Raw genomic sequence first — 18,533 nt, 5'->3', positions numbered from 1 at the left:
CTTATTTGAAATCCAAGAAACCACCACACCCAAGAAAAACAACCAGAGACACAAGGCGTGACTGGCGAGGCAAAGTCAATAACTTATGTTTTAACAAATGAAGTCTTGTTTTGACCAAACTGAAAACCTCCCCTTTTGGATCAGATGTTTAAAAACCTATTTGAATATTTTTATTATTGCAGCAGTGTCGAACTAGTGTCAAAGAATTTTGGACACATTCCCTTAAGATGCACAGATGCAAATCAATACAACAAATCATGTTTTCATAATTGTTTTATCTTCTGCAGATACAGACAAACTTGTATGATCTCAGGAAGTGCGAGCATGATGAAGCGCATTGAGTGGTGGTGATCATTGCAAATACTCCTTGGAGTGGCAGTTCACAGAACTTCAAAGTACACCAGTCAGCATGAAAAGCCCTACTTTGGTCAGGCCTGTCCGGCCGTGGTCTTGGCAGCATGGTCGTGATCATCTAAGGCAGGATAATGACGCTTTTTAATTGCAAAGGATTCCAGCTATCAGACTTCTTGTTTGAGATATTTTGTGATGATTTGGTCTGGAAAGCATGGCAGCGTTTATGAAGCAAAGCACATCTGCTCGTTGGTAACAGTACATTTTGTCCCTATAGGCAGTTCTCCAAACTATGGAAGACAATGCAGATGGGCCAGTGTCACTCCATGTGAGCTTTTCATTATTAAATCCTACCCTAAACATTGTACACAATGGAAAAAATAATCAAAACAAAACAGTGCAGATTTTTAAGAGAAAGACCACCAGAAGGTAACCGAAGGTATCAAGTCATGAATGGACATATATAAATATTACGGTTCTCATGATGAATTGGCAGGTGCTAGAAAGAAAAACTAAGAAGGGTAAAAATGAGTGCTGCTTGTCAGCTGAGGAGAAAGAAGTCAACCCTCTTTGTCTAAGATGAGTTTCACGTCAGCAAAGACCTGGAAGAGAAACAGGCGAGGAGTGTTCAGTGGTACACGGAACGCGACTTCTAAGCTTTTTAAGCTACGATGAGCCATTCCTTGGCACATTTTTTGCTAGCGAAAATTTAAGATACAAAATGTGGCGATGCTAGAATACTTTCCCCCAAACCTTTTGCCTTGTATTACTGCTGGAAATACATGGTTGCACGTTTTGAAATGAGAGCACGAGGCGACACAATTCCGCATTGCAACAATGCACACGTCACCAAAACAAACCTGGACTTGTCCAAATGAAAGGTAGTTACCACTTAATCTTGTCTTTTTTTTTTTTTTTGCCTCGAGCAAAACAATGTGAAAAGTGATAAAAAGATGAGAAAGATCTGCAAGCTGAATAAAAATGGGAGGAAAGCTGACAAAAAGAAAGCATCACGCTTATATTGGACATGGCTATGGCATGCGAACACAAAGGAAGCAAGGCAAGTTTTTCCAGAGACTAACAGATGAAAAGATGCACCAAAAACTTGCCAACAGGCAAATGCCAAATTGTGAATATCCATCCATCCATCCATCCATCTTCTTCCGCTTATCCAGGGTCGGGTGGCGGGGGCAGCAGCTTTAGGAGGGACTGCCAGACTTCCCTCTCCCCAGCCACTTCCTCCAGCTCATCCCGGGGGATCCCAAGACGTTCCCAGGCCAGCTGAGAGACATCGTCTCTCCAGCGCGTCCTGGGTCGTCCCCGGGGTCTCCTACCGGCGGGACATGCCTGGAACACCTCCCCAGGGAGGCGTCCAGGAGGCATCCTGATGAGATGCCTGAGCCACCTCATCTGGTTCCTCTCAACGTGGAGGAGCAGCGGCTCTACTCCGAGTCTCTCCCGGATGACCGAGCTTCTCACCCTATCTCTAAGGGAGAACCCGGACACCCTGCGGAGGAAACTCATTTCGGCCGCTTGTATCCTGGATCTTGTTCTTTCGGTCACGACCCATAGCTCGTGACCATAGGTGAGGGTAGGAGCATAGATCGACCGGTAAATCGAGAGCTTTGCCTTTTGGCTCAGCTCTCTCTTCACCACGAAAGACCGGTACAGAGTCAGCATTACTGCCGACGCTGCACCAATCCGCCTGTCGATCTCGCGCTCCAACCTGCCCTCAATCGTGAACAAGACCCCAAGATACTTGACCTCCTCCACTTGGGGCAGGATCTCATCCCCGATCCGGAGAGGGCATTCCACCCTTTTCCAACCGAGGACCATGGACTCGGATTTGGAGGTGCCGACCCTCATCCTGACCGCTTCACACTCGGCTGCGAACCGCTCCAGTGAAAGCTGGAGATCACGGCTTGGAGAAGCCAACGGCACCACGTCGTCCGCAAAAAGCAGAGACGCGATGCTGAGGTCCCCAAACCGGATAAATATGCCCACACCTGCTCGACGCCTCACACCGTGGGCAACTCCAGAGTGGAAGAGAGTCCAGCCCCTCTCGAGAGGGCTTGTACCAGAGCCCAAACTATGTGTGGAGGCAAGTCCAACTATGTCTAGTTGGAACTTTTCTGCCTCACACACCAGCTTGGGGTCCTTTCCAGCCAGAGAGGTGACATTCCATGTCCCAAGAGCCTGCTTCTGCAGCTGTTGTGAATATCCACAATATGTTGTGAATTGTGAATATGCAAGAAACAATTGACTACAATAAAAATACATGTCACTACATAAGCATTTTGGTTCTCAATGTAAGGTTGACATTTTTTGGGAACAAAAGATGAACACTCGAGTGAATATCAAGATAGTAAGTTCTGCGGATGCTATTTAAGTTGTCTGCTGCCACCTAGTGGCAGCATGATTGCAGCTTGCTTGTATCAAATTTGAGCTCTCCATTAAATTTTTTTTTGGGGCCTATGAATGATGGACTAAAAAAACATATTGAATTACCGATCGAACGTTTTCTGCTCAATTATAGACCATCTTTTTTTGTTTGTTTTAAGGCTGTTATTATATTATTATAATATTTAAACTCAACATCAGTTTTAAGATTTGGCGTTCGACTCTTGGCTCCGGCCTTCTAGCAGAGTCCCTGTGTGGGTTTTCTCCAGTTACTGTTGGAATGTGGGAGGACGCCAGATTACCTGAAGAAAACTCTCGCAAGCAACTCCAGTAAGGTCCGAACTGCGAGGAAAACTTGGCACCACTGTGCCACTTCCACTTGACTATTTGAACTCTACTTATTCCATGAAAGTCTTTTCTCACTGTGATTTTGGAACGGAGAAGTTCTTGTTTTTGCTTCAACTTGGGAGTTCAGCTATGTTTACGTACAGCTGACAAGTTCACTCACCTCATCTACAGAGTGAGAGGCATCCACACAGCGTACTTTGCCTTGCTTCTCATACAACTCGATGATCGGTCGCGTCGACTGTAGATACGTTTGGATTCTGTCCGGGAAAAACCATAGTTGGGGTCAGATGACACAAGGGGTGCAAACATAAAAGTCTAAATTAGTCATGCGGGTTTCGAGAAAAATAGGTCATGGAAAAAGAGAATTAGCTCAAAAACGCACCGTTTCTCCAAGCTTTCTCTGTTGTCATCTGTACGTCCGCTACTTTTTCCTCGTTCTAAACATCTCTTGATGCAAACCTGTGCACAGACAACACAAGAGGTCGGTCAGTCAATGTCATCAAAAAGTTCATCTAAACTGCAGCTGCAGCACTTCCATGGCGTACCTCATTGCTGCAGTCAAAGAAAAGCACAAACTTGACATCTGCTTTTCCATCCATGACTTTGGTCCAACCCTGAAGGTTGTCCTCGTTGCGGGGGAAGCCATCTATGAGGAAGCGAAACTTTTGTCCATCTTTTTTCATAGTCTCTTCCATTGCCTTCAGGGTGGTGGGGAAAAAAACATTTGCTTAAGTGTTTGTTGATGGGAAAAAAAAGTTTTGTTCTTTGATATATGAAAAATCTATTTGGCATGTCACTCATAAAACCACCAACACCGCGTCGCTGGCGAAGAAGGCCCAGCGCCGCCTGTACTTCCTTCGGAAACTCAGGCGAGCGGGGACTCCTCCGGCCGTCATGACTACTTTTTACCGCGGCACCATTGAGAGCGTCCTCTCCAGCTGTATTGCTGTCTGGGGTGGCAGCTGCACTGACCAAGACTTGAAGGCCCTGCAGCGCATTGTGAAAACGGCTAGTAAGACTATTGGTGCTTCTCTCCCCTCCTTGAAGGACATTTACACCTCCCATCTCACTCGCAAGGCGACCAAGATTGTGAGTGATGTGAGTCACCCCGCTCACTCTTTGTTTGAACTTCTGCCCTCTGGGAGGCGGTACAGGAGCCTGCGCTCCCGCACCACCAGACTTTCCAACAGCTTCGTACTCCAGGCTGTTAGGATCCTGAACTCGCTCCCCCTTTCAGCGTAGCGTCCTGTTCTTGCTGTATGCTCACTGGCTCGGTTTTGCCCCTCATATTCAATGGGTTATTGGTCTGTTTTTATTCATCGCTCATTTTATTTTATTTATTATTTATTATTTATGGTTTGTGCCTTCTTGTTTTTGTTTTGTGTCGCCTACTTGTATGTCTCGTCACCGTGGGATGGAGGAAACGGAATTTCGGTTTCTTTGTGTGTCTTGACATATGAAGGGATTGACAATAAAGCTGACTTTGACTTTGACTTTGATAAAAGCCATGACAAAAAAGGGAATTGCACTGGCAGAGACACTGCTGCCCCCTTGTGGAATTAAAGGCTCCATGCACAAAAGCCTAATAGTCATCTAATAGTCAGCCTAATGTCATCAGAGTTCAATGTGTCGGTGTTAAACCTCAATATTCTGTTACGCCAAATTAACTATGAGGTATTCGTAGATGATTCTAGACCAGCTCTGTGTGCGTGTGTTGTTTCACCATTTCTCACCATTCTAATTAAGTTAATAGTGATCTCCACAGGGACAATTTTGCCATCCTTGATAAAGTTGGCAATAAGCGCTCCAAACTCCGATCCCTCTCTGGCCCGTTCTGCCCTCAGCAGGTCTCCAGCTGACAGATGGGTGTAGTTGTAGTTCTGCAATACAACGCAACACAGAAGCTTTCAATACACACGTACCTATAAACTCTCGCCTGCGAGACAGTTGTGCTAGCCACTGTACTGCCAGATTCATCTCAGGATGGAATTTGAGAAAAAAACATTGAAGCTGCTTAATCCCTTGCACACTCTGAACATGGAGTTACATCCAAGAAAGTGCTCTTTGGACTGAATGAATAGAGTCTCTGTATACAGCTGTCATACAAGCCTGCAAAGCATACATGAACACCAACAGCCAACAATACACACCCACTCACACACGGACATGCAACCACACAAAAGTAGCAGTGAGAGCTGCAAGGACAGAAACAGAGTTTGTGTGTGTTACATTGAAAGCGTGTATTAGGTACCATGGTGGATGAGTGGTTTGCAAAATCACCTCCTTGTGAAGAGCTTGTGAAGGTTTTTACCAGCTTCATCCACTCGCAAAACATGCATGTTACAACAACACTGAAGACTGTAAAGGTGAGTTTGTGAATGCCAGCAGGGGTCCACTCTATTTATTGTATCCTAATGCTGTACTGTCTAGTTTGTATTCATACATATTAATTTAAAATAGAATTAAGTAGCACTATAAAACACTATATAAAAGGGATTGTTTTGGTTTGGCGATGGTTAGACGGAAATGTTCATCCCAGGAAATGTTTGTGTTTTTTTCCGACAGTCCAACATGGCATTTTTGATCGGCAGTTATGATTATACCTGTGACATAATGACATTGTTTATTTTGTGACTCAATCACAACAAAACCTGTGGGGCAAGATCCACAATGAGGCTAAGCGTTCTAAAAATTCTATTTAAGAATGGAACTGCCTAGTGGTGGCTCAAGTTTAAAAAAACTAATAGTGACATATTAGTAACAGCAGCTTCATGGGCAAGTTATCCCTACGGTTACAAATATGGTTACAAATATGGTATTTACAGCTTGATTTATTTTGACCATATATGGAAACTAATTCAACAATTGTGATTTTAGCATTAAGTCTCGGATTTTCAATCATAATCGGTTATTTTCTGTGTAAAACAAAGTATGTCACGTAAACTACTCAATTGTGTGAGTACTTTTGCCACTTCTGATAGCTAGCTCGCTAGCACAGGTTAATTAGAGGACGACCGGAAGTTGGAGAAGTAGGGATAACGAGCATTGTTACTCGTCGTGATGTATTACCGTCCACCATAAGACGTGATATAAAAGGTGTTGAATCACTCATGGCATCACTTGAAGCCTTACCTCAACGATTTTGGCGCATTGGGTCCCTTTGCCGGCGCCAGGCCCGCCCAGCACGAACATAACCTGCGGCTTCTTCATCGTACCAACCCGGTACAACAAACTCGGTACCCTCTGCGCGACGATATTCACCAAACGGCCGATCATAAACCAGCCACCCTGGCTTCTAAAGTGTCAAGCAGCACGTCTAGGAGAAGGGAGAGAAGGGAGAACGAACAGATACTCGGCTCGCCTTTGAATGCGTGTCAGTGCGAGTGAAAGGATCTAAAGGAGACTACTTCCGCATATGGGCTCAACGTCCAATGAGGGCTTCGAATCCTGGTGACGTAGCACGCATATTTTAGTTTCCCCCCCCCGCCCCCGCTCCAAGGAAGAGGTCGGGTGACGCCACTCCCCTGGCTTTCCAGCATCAGCACCTCCAAAACCAAAAACCGAGCGCGGCGATTCGCACCGAGAAGAAAAAGGATGCGCTCCCGTATCAGCATCGAGGGACGGCGGTTGTTTTTTCCACGTTTATCTCGCCTCCGTTCATGATGCACCATTCATGCATTTGTAAGAATGGAAGCCCAGCACAGACAGCCGCGCTTTAAAATAGCGGCAGCCTCTCCTTCATAAGCCGCCTCATCGGCCTTCATTTGACGGATCTTTCTTCTCATTTAGTGATGCAGAGCAAGGCTTTTATCTTTTCAGGGCATCGCGTGAATGTAGGCAAACAAAAGGAATCCAAGCCCCCCACCCTGTTTCCGTTTGACGCACCTGTCAGCCCGGTCGCCGCTTGACATGACATCAGCGCGAAGCCGGGAGCCGAGCAGCAGCAGCAGCAGCAGCAGCAGCAGGATCGAGGAGTCTCCAAAGAAAGGAGTCTCCGGACGCGCGGCGGAGAATCTGTATCAGCATCATCAGCAGCCTCGGGGAGGCCAGATTGCAGTTTGTGGGGACGAGCGCCAAGGGCAGTGCGGCAGTCAGGAGGCACACCAGGGGGAGGAGGCTGCAGAGATCTGTGATACTTCCTCCCCTGTCCCTGCTGCACTCTCACCTCCACATCACCCCCAATATTTGCCCACGCAGGCTGCTTTTACGTTTGATGAATGGTGACTGGTTCTACAGACAAGGGTGGAACCTGGATGGGACTGATGTGCATGCTGGTCAGGTCTCATTTGCTCCCTTGTTTATTGCTCACTCTGCTGGTCACCTGCACTATGGGATGTATTCAAAGCATCGCGTGCAAGCCCCGCATCAGACGGGAGAATATTGTGGTGTATGAGGTGTCAGCCTCGATTGACCAGTGTCCCACCATCATCGAGGAGAACTCGCCCATCGTACTTCGCTACAAGACGCCGTACTTCAGGGCCTCAGCTGGAGTTGTGATGCCACCGGTGCCCCGGAATGAAACTTGGGTGGTGGGCTGGATCCAAGCTTGCACCCAGATGGAGTTCTACAACACGTATGGGGATATTGGCATGTATGTATAGTCAGCCACACACGTAGAAGGCCCATATTGAAAGAAATGGGCATTGATGTGAATTATTATTACCATTTATTGAATGGATTTAATTTCAATTTGTGTTGTCCTCTCCTTTTCCTGACATAAGGTCCAGCTGGGAACTACCAGAGCTCCGGGAGGGTCGGGTAAAGGCTATCAGCGACTCTGATGGAGTCAGCTACCCGTGGTACGGCAACACCACCGAGACGGTCACCCTCACCGGCCCCACCTCCAAACCGTCCCGCCTGACGGTCAGCATGAACGACAACTTCTACCCGAGCGTGACCTGGGCCGTTCCCATCAGCAACAGCAACACGCCCATGCTAACCCACATCACCAGGGACCAGAGTTTCATCACCTGGCTGGTGGCCATGAACTCCATCACAAAGGTGCGAAAGCAAAAGCATAGGGAAATGGCTCGTCTTCAGCTTCCATCTTATAGAAATGCTTCAACAAAGCAATGTTCTCCTGCATCCTGCGTGTCATTGTTCCCTTCCTCTACTCTTACAGGAACGGATTGTACTGCAGACGGTGCGGTGGCGCATGCGGGTAGACATTGCCGTTGACCCCGACATGCCGCTAGGCTCACGGGCGTCCCTGGTAGGTCGGCCTTACCAGGAGCAGCCGCACATCCTCAACTATCAGGAGCCCATCCCTCCCAATGCCCTGGGGAGGCCAAACGCCAATGATGCCCAAGTGCTAATGTGGAGGCCACGGCGAGGAGCGCCGCTCATCGTCATACCGCCAAAATGAGAGATTCCCGAACAAAAGTTATTCTTTCTTTTTGCCAAAACAGAAGATGAGGGTGACGAAGCCTTTGATGCGTCAGGGTGCGAACGGACATCGACAGAGATCTGGTGTTGCGTTAAGTGTTGTTTGGCCCAGAGCTGCAATTAGAAAGCTTTTTCAGCATTTTTACAAGTGAACTCTTTTTAGATGCACCGCCAGAGGTATTTGACCCCCAACGAGAACTGCATCCTGCATCCTTATGTAGATCTTATTGCATGCGACGAGAGTGAGCAAAACGGTGACATTGAAAAGATTTAAAACTCGTGTTTGTTTTGTATTCCTTAAAGCGTTTGTGATCGAGACGTCACATCAGCCCAAAAAAGAAAAAAAAACAAAAACACAGGCTGATGATACCTCCTTAGTGCCATTGAAGGCCTTCATCAGCACACTCATTACCAGAGTTGAAGAATGTATTCAGATTATTTAAGACACTTAAGTATTATATTAACGATTTTAGTTAAGATTATTATTGGAACGAGTCGGTATGAAAATTACAAACAGACATCTGCTGGATTTGCTTGCACAATGAATTCATAGAGAAAACATTTCATATGAAACTAGAACGATCTGTTACCATATTGAGGATATTATTCATGATGCTTCTACCAGGCGCAATGGGAATTGCACAGAACAGTGTCAGATGACAAATTTAAAACATAATTGCACCTCATATCGCATTTAAAATGAGATTAAATTACTGAAATAGTCGAGTGAATGTGGGTCTAATCAGGCCGTCTCATCTGATACATACATTGTACATATATTTCCAGACAATCAGGGAATCTGACTATCCTCCAGTTACTTCAACATGGAATTACTGTAAACCAGAATATATTTTCACAATGCTAAAATTATTGTTAACGTGTGCTACAGTAGCTGTGTGGATGATTGCCAACGAGAGCCTTTCCGTGACACGGTTCTGGTCCGGTTCGTGCTGAGCTCCGTCCACGGCTCTGCCACTCCACAAACAAGTCACATGGCTTATCCTCCATCTGTGCTTCTCTCCAGGTTCATGTCCCATCCTCCCATCTGACTCCTCAGCACACACACACGCACACACTACCTCCATTCCAAACTCCTCATTTGCTCTGAAGGCCACAACTATGCAAAGGTTGTCTGAGTGTATACAAAAAAAAAAAAAAAAAATCTGAAAAAGATCATTTTCACTTCTGTTATCAGTTATTTGTAAGGGTGTTTGTTGAATAAAATGGCCATTGCAATCATGTAAATAGTGAAAAGATGCTCTGGCAGGTTTTATTGGTTGAGCGTGGATCTTGTGTTGCTGCACCGCGATTCACTCAGCAACATTTGTCTGTTGCTATAGAGACTGGATTGGGGTTTCTCGGGGTGTACTGGATCTACAGAATAATTTTCAAAACATGTTAAATGCTTAACGGCATCTTATTCAGGCTGCGCTCACACAACATGAATCGTTTGAGCTGTTCTGTAAATGGCATCCAGTAAAGATGCTTTTTTTTTTTGCTAACTGCACTATGCTAGGGGTAGAAATGTAGTTTGCAAAAGCACTGAAGAGGATTCATCCAAACAGCTTTCTGGTTTTATGAAGGAGGAACAAATATTCGAATTCACTTTACATAATCTTTAAATCCTTTATCATCATTTTTTTCTCTGAGGTTGACACACTCGCCACTATAAACACCAGCTGTAAAAAAAACACCTCGTACTTCTTTGTAGACAATAACTGATCCTTTAATAAATTAAGATATCCAGTCAAGTCCTGCCAGCAATGAGCTACTACAATACTTTTTTTTTTTTTTTAAAACAGAAATGTCTTTTGTTTACGCAACATTGCGTATGACAACAGTTTTCTCATTTCATGAGCAAAGCTGCAGCGATGCAGCGGCATACCTGTCCAGTCATTTGCAGATTGACAGTAACAGTCTTTATTCCCAACACCCATCTTGTTCCAGCACTTGACAGAGTCCTGCTCCGTTTGTATTTTGCTGGCGGGAGGTCTTCTCTCCGTTATACTTTTACAGCGCTGCCACTGGCAGGTCTGCGCTCGTAGCTGTACAAAAATGTAGCTGCAATAACCAGTGTTGCCCCTGAGAAAAACACACTGACAGTGCCAGGAGATAGCAGAGGGAATAAAAAGGTGTTCAAAGCACATGGATACAGATGGAACCAGAAGCTGATTCAACAACAACAACAACATGGCCAGCAGTCATTTGCATTTTGATTCAAATCACTAAAAGCAGTGTGTGAATAGCATGCATGTATTTACCCAGTAGGGTTGAAGTCTTCCAAGAGGAAATATGAGATCAGCGTGGACACGAGGATGGACAAAGAGGTAGCAAACCCTTTCAGGATGTTGTCGGCATATTTAATGACCACCGCTACGACTAAGCCTCCTAAAGCCTGCGGGCACACATAATGTTTCAAAACAACACAGCCAAACATATAAACTTCTGAATAAAGTCCAACAAAGAAGAAATCTCATATACCTGTAAGACAACGACTGTGCAAGTTATCTTGCTATAGCCTTGAAACATTCCAGATTGTGTCACTCGCCCGCCGTCATACACCATCATTCCTAATGTACCAAAGACAAACCCGAACAAACCTGCAGGAAAAAAAATTCAACGTGGATTTTTCTCATTTGTCTCAGTGAGATAGCCACAGTATAAAAAAAACCAGAGGAAAACTTCCAGAATCTTCTTGACAGTCTACAAAGCCATCGGCAGAACCTTGTATGCATCAATCAACAGTAATATCTGTGCAATGAAGAACTACGGTCAAAAATCCACTTCCTGAAGCAATAACCAACAATTCATTTCACATCCTCGAATGAGAAAGTAGGTCAAGGGCTCATCATGAGAAAAGTGCGCTCACCCAGCTGGATGTTACGAACCCACAAACTCTGTTTGGTCTCCTTGAGAATTTTCTCAAAGTAAACCCCAGCAAAGCCGCTGGAAATGCATGCCATCAGCACAGCCATCAGACCCACAAACCGGGTGCTGGCCGAGAGGACTTTCTGTTCTGAATCTCCTCCGGACCCCGTGGGCCACTGCCGAGGTTTTAGCAAAAACAAAATGCGACTCATTAGTGACTCTTTGTTTTTTTTAATATATATTATTCTTATTCATGTATTTATGTATTTATTTATTTTAGTGGCTACCTGTACTAACGTGACTCCGGCCATAAGGACGAGAAGGGACAGCCATTGATAGAAACCCAACCTCCTGCCCAACATAGAGACTGAGAACAGCGCTGTGGTCAAAATCTTCAACTGGTACGTCACCTAAATAAAACGAAAAACACACTCTTTATCTTGGATTGTCTAGTTACCAACTTACACAGTGGACATTTTTGCAAATAAGATTTTCTTGCTTGTGCAATTTCTTACTTGATGCCTGGAAGGACATTCCAGACATCCAACTATTTGTACACACTCGATTAAATCGTCACGTTTGGATAATACGTCCCCTTTAAAACATTTAGACCCCCCTCGAGTGCAGTGAGTCCAAAGGTAGCCACACACAAACACCCTGGACTGGCGTATGTGTAACCTGATATGTGGCTGCATCCAGGTTGGACAAGGCAACATAGAGTAGATTGTTCTGCAGTGTGTAGATTCCTGCAGGAATGGCCAGCTTCATGGTCTCCAGAGGCTTGCTCACAATCTCCTCCTTCAACAGCTGCTTCATGGCCCGCACACTCAAATCTACCCAACACAGAGACAGCCTTGTCAGCTACCCATGGATGCAGCCAACACACAGTTGGGTGGGCTACTGAGATGTTAGAGGAACAGAGCAAAATCACGACTACATCGCAGTTGCCCGCCGTCGTGTTTGTGTGTGTATGCATCTATAGCCAATCTGTGATACCAAAGTATGCAGTGAGTGCAAAAAGTGGGGGACAACTCTACTCACTGTTCTCCATGAAGACCAGAAGGGTGCAGACGATGATCTTCATCACCTCGGCGGACACTACAGCGGATGACGCGAGGTAGCGAGGGCCATCTTCCTTTAGAGTGAGGGAGTAGCGCATGGTGAGTACCAGTGAGGTGGTCTGCAAAACCAGAACTCCCAGAGATAGATACTTCAGCCTTCTGGAATGTATGGAGGACACCATGGTGGAGGACTCTTCCTGGGGGATTTCTGAAGAGTCCTTTTGGAGAAAGAGGAAAAAAAAAAAAAAAAAAAAGCGAATTAATCAAGTAGCTCCAAACGTAATTCATCAGTCACATTACACTCCATGGCAGGGGTGCCCAAATATAGTCCTCGATGGCCGCTTGATCAGGATTGTTATCAGGCTCCTTCAGGGCTTGCTGGTGTCATCTGTCCGGACAATATATAAAAATTCCTTCCACCACTTGCATGTCCCTTTACCAATTCATCCTAAGAATCCGCGCACACGACAACAGGCTATGCTTACCTCAGAGCCTGCAGTGACATTTTTTCGAGGGTGTGAAACAGGTCAAACTTGACTCGCAGTGGCGAGAACAAGAGGATTTTCCTGTTTAGCTTGTAAAGTATACACGTATTAGCTTCCTAATAAATCACAGCGGGAGAGAGTGTGTTTTTGAAACGCTTGGAGATATAAAGCCCTGCATTTAGACAGAATAACGATCAAACATTTCCTGTTAATGCTAAAACGACAGGAACAATAATGTTGTGGATTTGCTACTATGCCGTGACATGAAAAAATCTAGTATTTCAAAACTTCTATGCCCCTTTGTAATAAACGGAAATGCAATAATCTGGTCCCAAAAACAGCTCAATTCTTTGCCATGTGTTTAAATATTAATAAGAAAAACAACACTGTACTCACATAATCCAATAGACCGAGTAACAGTACTTTCATTCATTAGATGCTTCTGTGCCAAAAATGTTCACAAGTAAGGGTGTGCAAATTGATACAGTATGTCGTACATGTAGTGACTTAGCTGTTAAAAGATGTTTTAATTTACCTTACAGGGAGTTGACTCAAACAAATATTGAACTTTGCAACGTCACCAGGATGTAAATCCGCTAGCAATGATTCAAGTAGACTAGACAGGACCCATTATGAGTAGGTTGCAAGCAGACAGATAGAAAATAACAACTTTGCGACTATAATGAAGAAAGCAGGTTTGGTGACAGACATACTTTTTTTTTTTTTTTTCCAACTGATTGTTTTCTATTTTATTCATGTTTTTCACGCATACAAATGTTTACTAGAATTATGACCGGACGTAGTTTAGAAATTTCGTTTAAAAATATTCAATACGATTAGAAAGACATCCATATACCAATTTAAACAGTCCAACTCAATGGCTTTACCTGGAGGAGGGGGGCGCGTAAAAAGGACCCGGAAGCGTTCATCCACTAGATGCTGTCCTCTTCTCCTCTACAAAATGTAGTAGTTTAAAAACCAAGTGTATCCAACATCCTGCACGGGTAGCCAAAATAAATACTCACACACCTTCTTTTTGGGCGGAGGGATGGAGCCTCCCTCCCTTGACATCCGGTATGAATGAGCCCTCCTGTCTGTCACACGATGAAGAAAGGCGCCCTCTACTGGACATATTAATATTTCATCAATGCTGTAGGCCCTTGGTCCTTACCGAAAGCAAACTTGTCCTTTTTAACAAACACAGTTGACATATAATTTACCAATTTTATTGCTGCTTACAGTTCATTCAGAAACTTCTGCTTTCACGTTTCTTGTCTTGTTGAAAGCACCTGATATATTTATTTATCACCGCTATTGAAACTAGAATTGCTGTCAGGCAGCCAGTAAAGTACCTCCAGATGTTCTTTCGTAACAGTGTCCTATTTGCCAACAAGAAACATAATTGAAAATTGATTGAAATAGTCCAGTTTCATTTAATTTGTTTGTCTGGAAATTATTATATTACAAATAATCTGTTCATCTGTCTGTGCTACAGGGAGGAGGAACAAAACGTTCAGATGAATAAAGGTTTGTTTTTACCTACTGCTCTTTGATTTAGAAGCTTTATTCATCTTTTTTCAGAAACCTTTGAACTTGAATTGGATGCATGTGCTTCCTTAGACATGTCATGCATATCAGTTTGACTTTTCTGATTAAAGTAAAGTTGAAACCTGAAAGATTAACTGCATTTGGTCCTGAGAGATTTAAATTTCAAACTTAATAGTTTGATGTAAGTTGAAATATTTGCAATGACGTCATTTGAACAGGAAAAAAAAATACAACCTGATCATCATCAATCAATATCAAATAGCAAAACATGTAGACAGGGTTAGAAGCAAACAACCAAATAACAACAATGACATCATTTTTCAGTGCGGTTGCATAAAAAAACATTCAAGGAAACCACAAAACAGCAAACCAACTAATGTTCTGCATTTCTTCTCCCAAAAATCATCTCCCTCCAAATGTAATAACTATTGAGGTATGTTTGTCCTGCATGCAACACGAAGTCCTTCAACAGGCCTTATTTTCTGAACCCTGGGTGGAGCCTACAAGTCTAGTCAAGACTTAGTCAAATTTCCTCAAAGCAGAAAAAAGCAGCAGCGAGGGCACAAGTCTAGAAAATTATTGTAGCAAGGACTTTTCATCCATTCATCACGCCATCATGATCAAAACAGGGCCGACTGGGAATTACCTTTGTTTTTTGCTGTTCGTCATTACACTATACGATGTTGTGGACGCCAAGAAACATTGGAGGCAGCAGCAGGATATTGGTGCAGGTCAGAATGGCACGCACAGATAAACAGATAGATATTATATAGTATTTATTTTTTATATTTGTTCTTTTCCACAGTTTTGAGCCAAGTGAATACCAGACGACTATTTGCAAGACAAAAGATCTCATGGCCAATGGAGAGTCATAGATCTGTAGGTTTTCATTCCAGCATTTTGATAGTACAGTTATTTATCAAGCTTACTTGGTTTGATTTTTCAGAAATCTAAGTCAGTGGTCACGGCGTCCGTGCGGAGCTGCAGCCTCCTGAGGGAAAGCTGCTCCCCCAACGAACTGTGCTGCGGCTCCTGCTCCTTCTGCCGTTGTCGCTTCTTCAACATCATCTGCCGCTGCTGGAAGAATAAACCTCCGTGCTTGAGGGGGGAGAAAATTCCATGCATGAGCTTCAAGTAAATATCATGGAATCATCTGACTAGTTTGATGCTAAAATTTCACTCCTGTTTCTCAAATGAGGAGCTTCAATGAAATAAAATGATATATAAAAAAAAAAAGGGCTGCTTGAAATGGGCAAAAACACAAATTTTAGTTGATCAATATGTGCTTCAGAGTAGAAAAAAAGACAAAGTTTATTTTGAGAGCATGATAAAAAAAATTCAAATATATTAGTAACATATTGTGAAACTTGAACTTAAATTTGCATGTCTTACTAGATGTAGCATTCATACTGACAGTGGACAACAGGACTAAATACAATTCAAGCCAACTATGGAAAATCTTGTCAGGCAGGATGCGACGTGAATAACATATGAATGTTAGTCAGACTCTGAGTCAGTTCCCTTCAGAAACGAGACACCGGTGCAGGGCAACATCACTTGAGCTCCAACCAAGATGACAGATTGTTCAGAGCTCACTTTCAATATTGATCATGGTTATCTGGAGGGTTTGGTGCGAGGACTTAAGGCTGGGCTCCTTACTCAGACGGACTATCACAATCTGGCCCAGTGTGACACACTTGAAGGTGAGCGCATTACTATTAAAATGTACACTATAAATGTTCATTAAAAATAAATGTTGGAAAACATATATTTTTTAAATATATAATAATCAATATTGCTTAATTAGTTAATGTAATTATATCACATTGAACTGTCAGCAACAGAGTGAGCATTAAAGAAATAAAAATAAACATCCTAAAAATACAATTAAGGAATCTTTTAAAAAGTGATAATTTTTGTACCAATTTCTCGGTCAGATATGAAGTTGCACCTTCAGAGTACAGACTACGGCACGCTGCTGTGCTCAGCTGAGGAGGACCTGACCGTGTCTCTGGTGGACCGCAAACTGAGGGACAACCTGGTCACTGAATTCAACTGCCTCCGCTCCAACAGTCTGCCACCGCTCTCCACCTTCCTTGATTATATAACGTATGTTATTCAATGTTTCCTTTCATCCAATATGAAAATCAAAGAACATAAATCATGTTCATTTGTATTTGTAGCTACGGCTACATGATTGACAACGTGGTGATGCTGATCACCGGAGCCCTGAAACAGAGGCAGGTCGAAGAACTACTCCCACGTTGTCATCCCCTCGGTGCATTTGAGCAAATGGCAGCCGTGGGCATCGCCCGCACTCCGACGGAACTCTACACAACAATCCTGGTTGACACTCCGCTCGGTGACTCATGAGACACAACACCGCTCATCTGATGCTACAAACTGAAGAATCATTATGTGTCATATCTGTGGGACCTCACAACCACTGATCCAATTTCATTTCAATAGTCCAAAAATGATTTTTAGCAATCTTGGATCTATCTAAGTCAGTGACATACATACACTGACAAGAAGACTTAAATTAATTGACATTTTATGACAGAACCAACACTATTGTTTGGTGATTTACTGAGTCTAGAATATGTGACTTGGCTCAATAAAACACCAAATTGATAAATTACTACACTGCAAAACAAGGACAATCAAGCAAGCATCTGGTTCAAATCACTGAGATTATTTACTACTCAAAGCCGCCACCATATCCAATTGACTGAAACTCCAACACAGACAATCTGGGAAAAAAACAAAAACTATGCTGCTGGTCCAAAGTGTACAATATACAAGTATTATGCTGCAGGACATTTTCATAGATCAGAAGAATCATCCTATGAGGACTACAATTTTCTAATAATAAAACATAATTCTAAATTTGTAACATTTGATGGACATTTGCTGCAAAGTAATTAAAGACTGTGTTGTGTGTGTGTCACAGGTCAGTTTTTCCAGGAAGCTGTGTCAGAATCAAACTTGGATGAGATGGAGGCTGAAATACTGCGAAACAAACTTTATAAGGTGACAACTACTTCTAATATGCAAAATTTTTCTTCATCAGTTTCGATATCATGCTTGATTTTCACTGTATGTACTTTAAAGGCATATTTAGAGTCATTTCACTCTTTCTGCAAGAACATTGGTGGTGCCGCAAAGGATATCATGTGTCCGATTTTGGAGGTACCTGTTTTATTCTCCTCGGATGTCAGTTGCGTTTGTATCTGACAGTAAATGTGTGCACAGTTTGAGGCAGACAGACGAGCCTTCATCATTACTGTCAACTCCTTCGGGACAGACCTGAGTAGTGCAGATCGGAGTTCACTGTTTCCATCTTGTGGCAAACTTTACCCTGAAGGGCTGCAATTGCTGTCCAAAGCCGAAGACCAGGAACAAGTCAAAGCGGTCGCTGACTATTATCCTGTAAGGAGGCTCGAATTGAGAAAAACAAAAACCAGGATCACTTGTATAAGTATATGTTTCTGATTACTGTGTTATATAAATCATTACAGGATTATCAAATTGTTTTTGACAACCAAGACCCACAGTGTGATTACAAGACTCTGGAAGACAGATTTTTTCAGCAAGAGGTAAATAAAAAAAGGAAATGCCTCTCTGTACCAAAGAAACCAGATGTCCGGTGATTACAGGATTTCTCTTTTGGGGGATTAAATGTTACCACTTAATATGAATTCAATTTGTAATGCAACTCTGTTATGGATGCAATTTTGGTCTTTTTCTATTCAAAGCTTAGCTTCACATATTATGCCCATTTGTGTCCAAAATATTAAATAATAGCTAAATAATATTTCTACCCTACATGTCTTTCTTCAGGTGAAGCTGAACACACTTACGTTCCTCCAGCAGTTCCACTTTGGCGTGTTTTATTCCTACGTCAAACTGAAGGAGCAGGAGATCCGCAATATTATCTGGATTGCCGAGTGTGTCACTCAGAGGCAAAAGTCCAAGATACACAATTACATCACCACTTTTCAGGGTACAAGTTAAGGGGTAAACGGTAAAGATGTGGATGAGACACGTGAAAAACAACTGAATTTAATAAAACAAGTTAAAGTTG

The 18,533-nt window shown here is 43.3% G+C and overlaps 4 protein-coding genes across 9 annotated transcripts; 2 read left to right on the top strand and 2 right to left on the bottom strand.

The window, feature by feature from the left end:
* Window positions 1–255: 255 nt before the first annotated feature.
* Window positions 256–6,532, bottom strand: cmpk (cytidylate kinase). The gene is made up of 6 exons (XM_037275263.1): window positions 6,232–6,532; window positions 4,833–4,979; window positions 3,645–3,797; window positions 3,482–3,558; window positions 3,260–3,356; window positions 256–953 (listed from the first exon to the last, which is right to left on the bottom strand). Exons 1-6 carry the CDS (start codon window positions 6,373–6,375, stop codon window positions 912–914), a joined length of 660 nt encoding a protein of 219 aa, XP_037131158.1. The 5' UTR covers window positions 6,376–6,532; the 3' UTR covers window positions 256–911.
* Window positions 6,533–6,616: 84 nt separating this feature from the next.
* On the top strand, window positions 6,617–9,738 carry fam78ba (family with sequence similarity 78 member Ba). The gene is made up of 3 exons (XM_037275262.1): window positions 6,617–7,690; window positions 7,821–8,100; window positions 8,222–9,738. Exons 1-3 carry the CDS (start codon window positions 7,317–7,319, stop codon window positions 8,462–8,464), a joined length of 897 nt encoding a protein of 298 aa, XP_037131157.1. The 5' UTR covers window positions 6,617–7,316; the 3' UTR covers window positions 8,465–9,738.
* Window positions 9,739–10,185: 447 nt separating this feature from the next.
* Window positions 10,186–13,984, bottom strand: slc35a3b (solute carrier family 35 member A3b). Of its 4 annotated transcripts, XM_037275260.1 has the most exons (10): window positions 13,928–13,984; window positions 13,786–13,852; window positions 12,564–12,631; window positions 12,394–12,487; window positions 12,031–12,185; window positions 11,640–11,762; window positions 11,354–11,528; window positions 10,966–11,084; window positions 10,746–10,879; window positions 10,186–10,580 (listed from the first exon to the last, which is right to left on the bottom strand). In XM_037275260.1, the coding sequence occupies exons 1-10, from the start codon at window positions 13,967–13,969 to the stop codon at window positions 10,487–10,489; spliced, it is 1,071 nt and encodes a 356-aa protein (XP_037131155.1). In that variant the 5' UTR covers window positions 13,970–13,984; the 3' UTR covers window positions 10,186–10,486. The 4 variants fall into 4 exon arrangements, with proteins under 4 accessions (XP_037131155.1, XP_037131154.1, XP_037131153.1 ...); XM_037275259.1 differs by having other exon boundaries at window positions 12,394–12,631; window positions 13,928–13,946; XM_037275258.1 differs by lacking the exon at window positions 13,928–13,984 and having other exon boundaries at window positions 12,394–12,631; window positions 13,786–13,917.
* A 1,722-nt stretch (window positions 13,985–15,706) lies between these two features.
* On the top strand, window positions 15,707–18,533 carry LOC119136819 (V-type proton ATPase subunit d 1-like). 3 transcript variants are annotated; one of them, XM_037275582.1, is made up of 8 exons: window positions 15,708–16,149; window positions 16,384–16,555; window positions 16,630–16,808; window positions 17,400–17,479; window positions 17,594–17,638; window positions 17,702–17,878; window positions 17,968–18,045; window positions 18,290–18,533. In XM_037275582.1, exons 1-8 carry the CDS (start codon window positions 16,020–16,022, stop codon window positions 18,461–18,463), a joined length of 1,035 nt encoding a protein of 344 aa, XP_037131477.1. In that variant the 5' UTR covers window positions 15,708–16,019; the 3' UTR covers window positions 18,464–18,533. The 3 variants fall into 3 exon arrangements, with proteins under 3 accessions (XP_037131475.1, XP_037131477.1, XP_037131476.1); XM_037275581.1 differs by having other exon boundaries at window positions 15,709–16,149; window positions 17,561–17,638; XM_037275580.1 differs by having other exon boundaries at window positions 15,707–16,149; window positions 17,400–17,638.

The sequence above is a fragment of the Syngnathus acus genome, chromosome 17, assembly GCF_901709675.1.
Source record: "Syngnathus acus chromosome 17, fSynAcu1.2, whole genome shotgun sequence".
Taxonomy (NCBI): Eukaryota; Metazoa; Chordata; class Actinopteri; order Syngnathiformes; family Syngnathidae; genus Syngnathus; species Syngnathus acus.
Note: the sequence above shows the minus strand (reverse complement) of the source record. Positions and strands in the feature narration are given on the sequence as shown.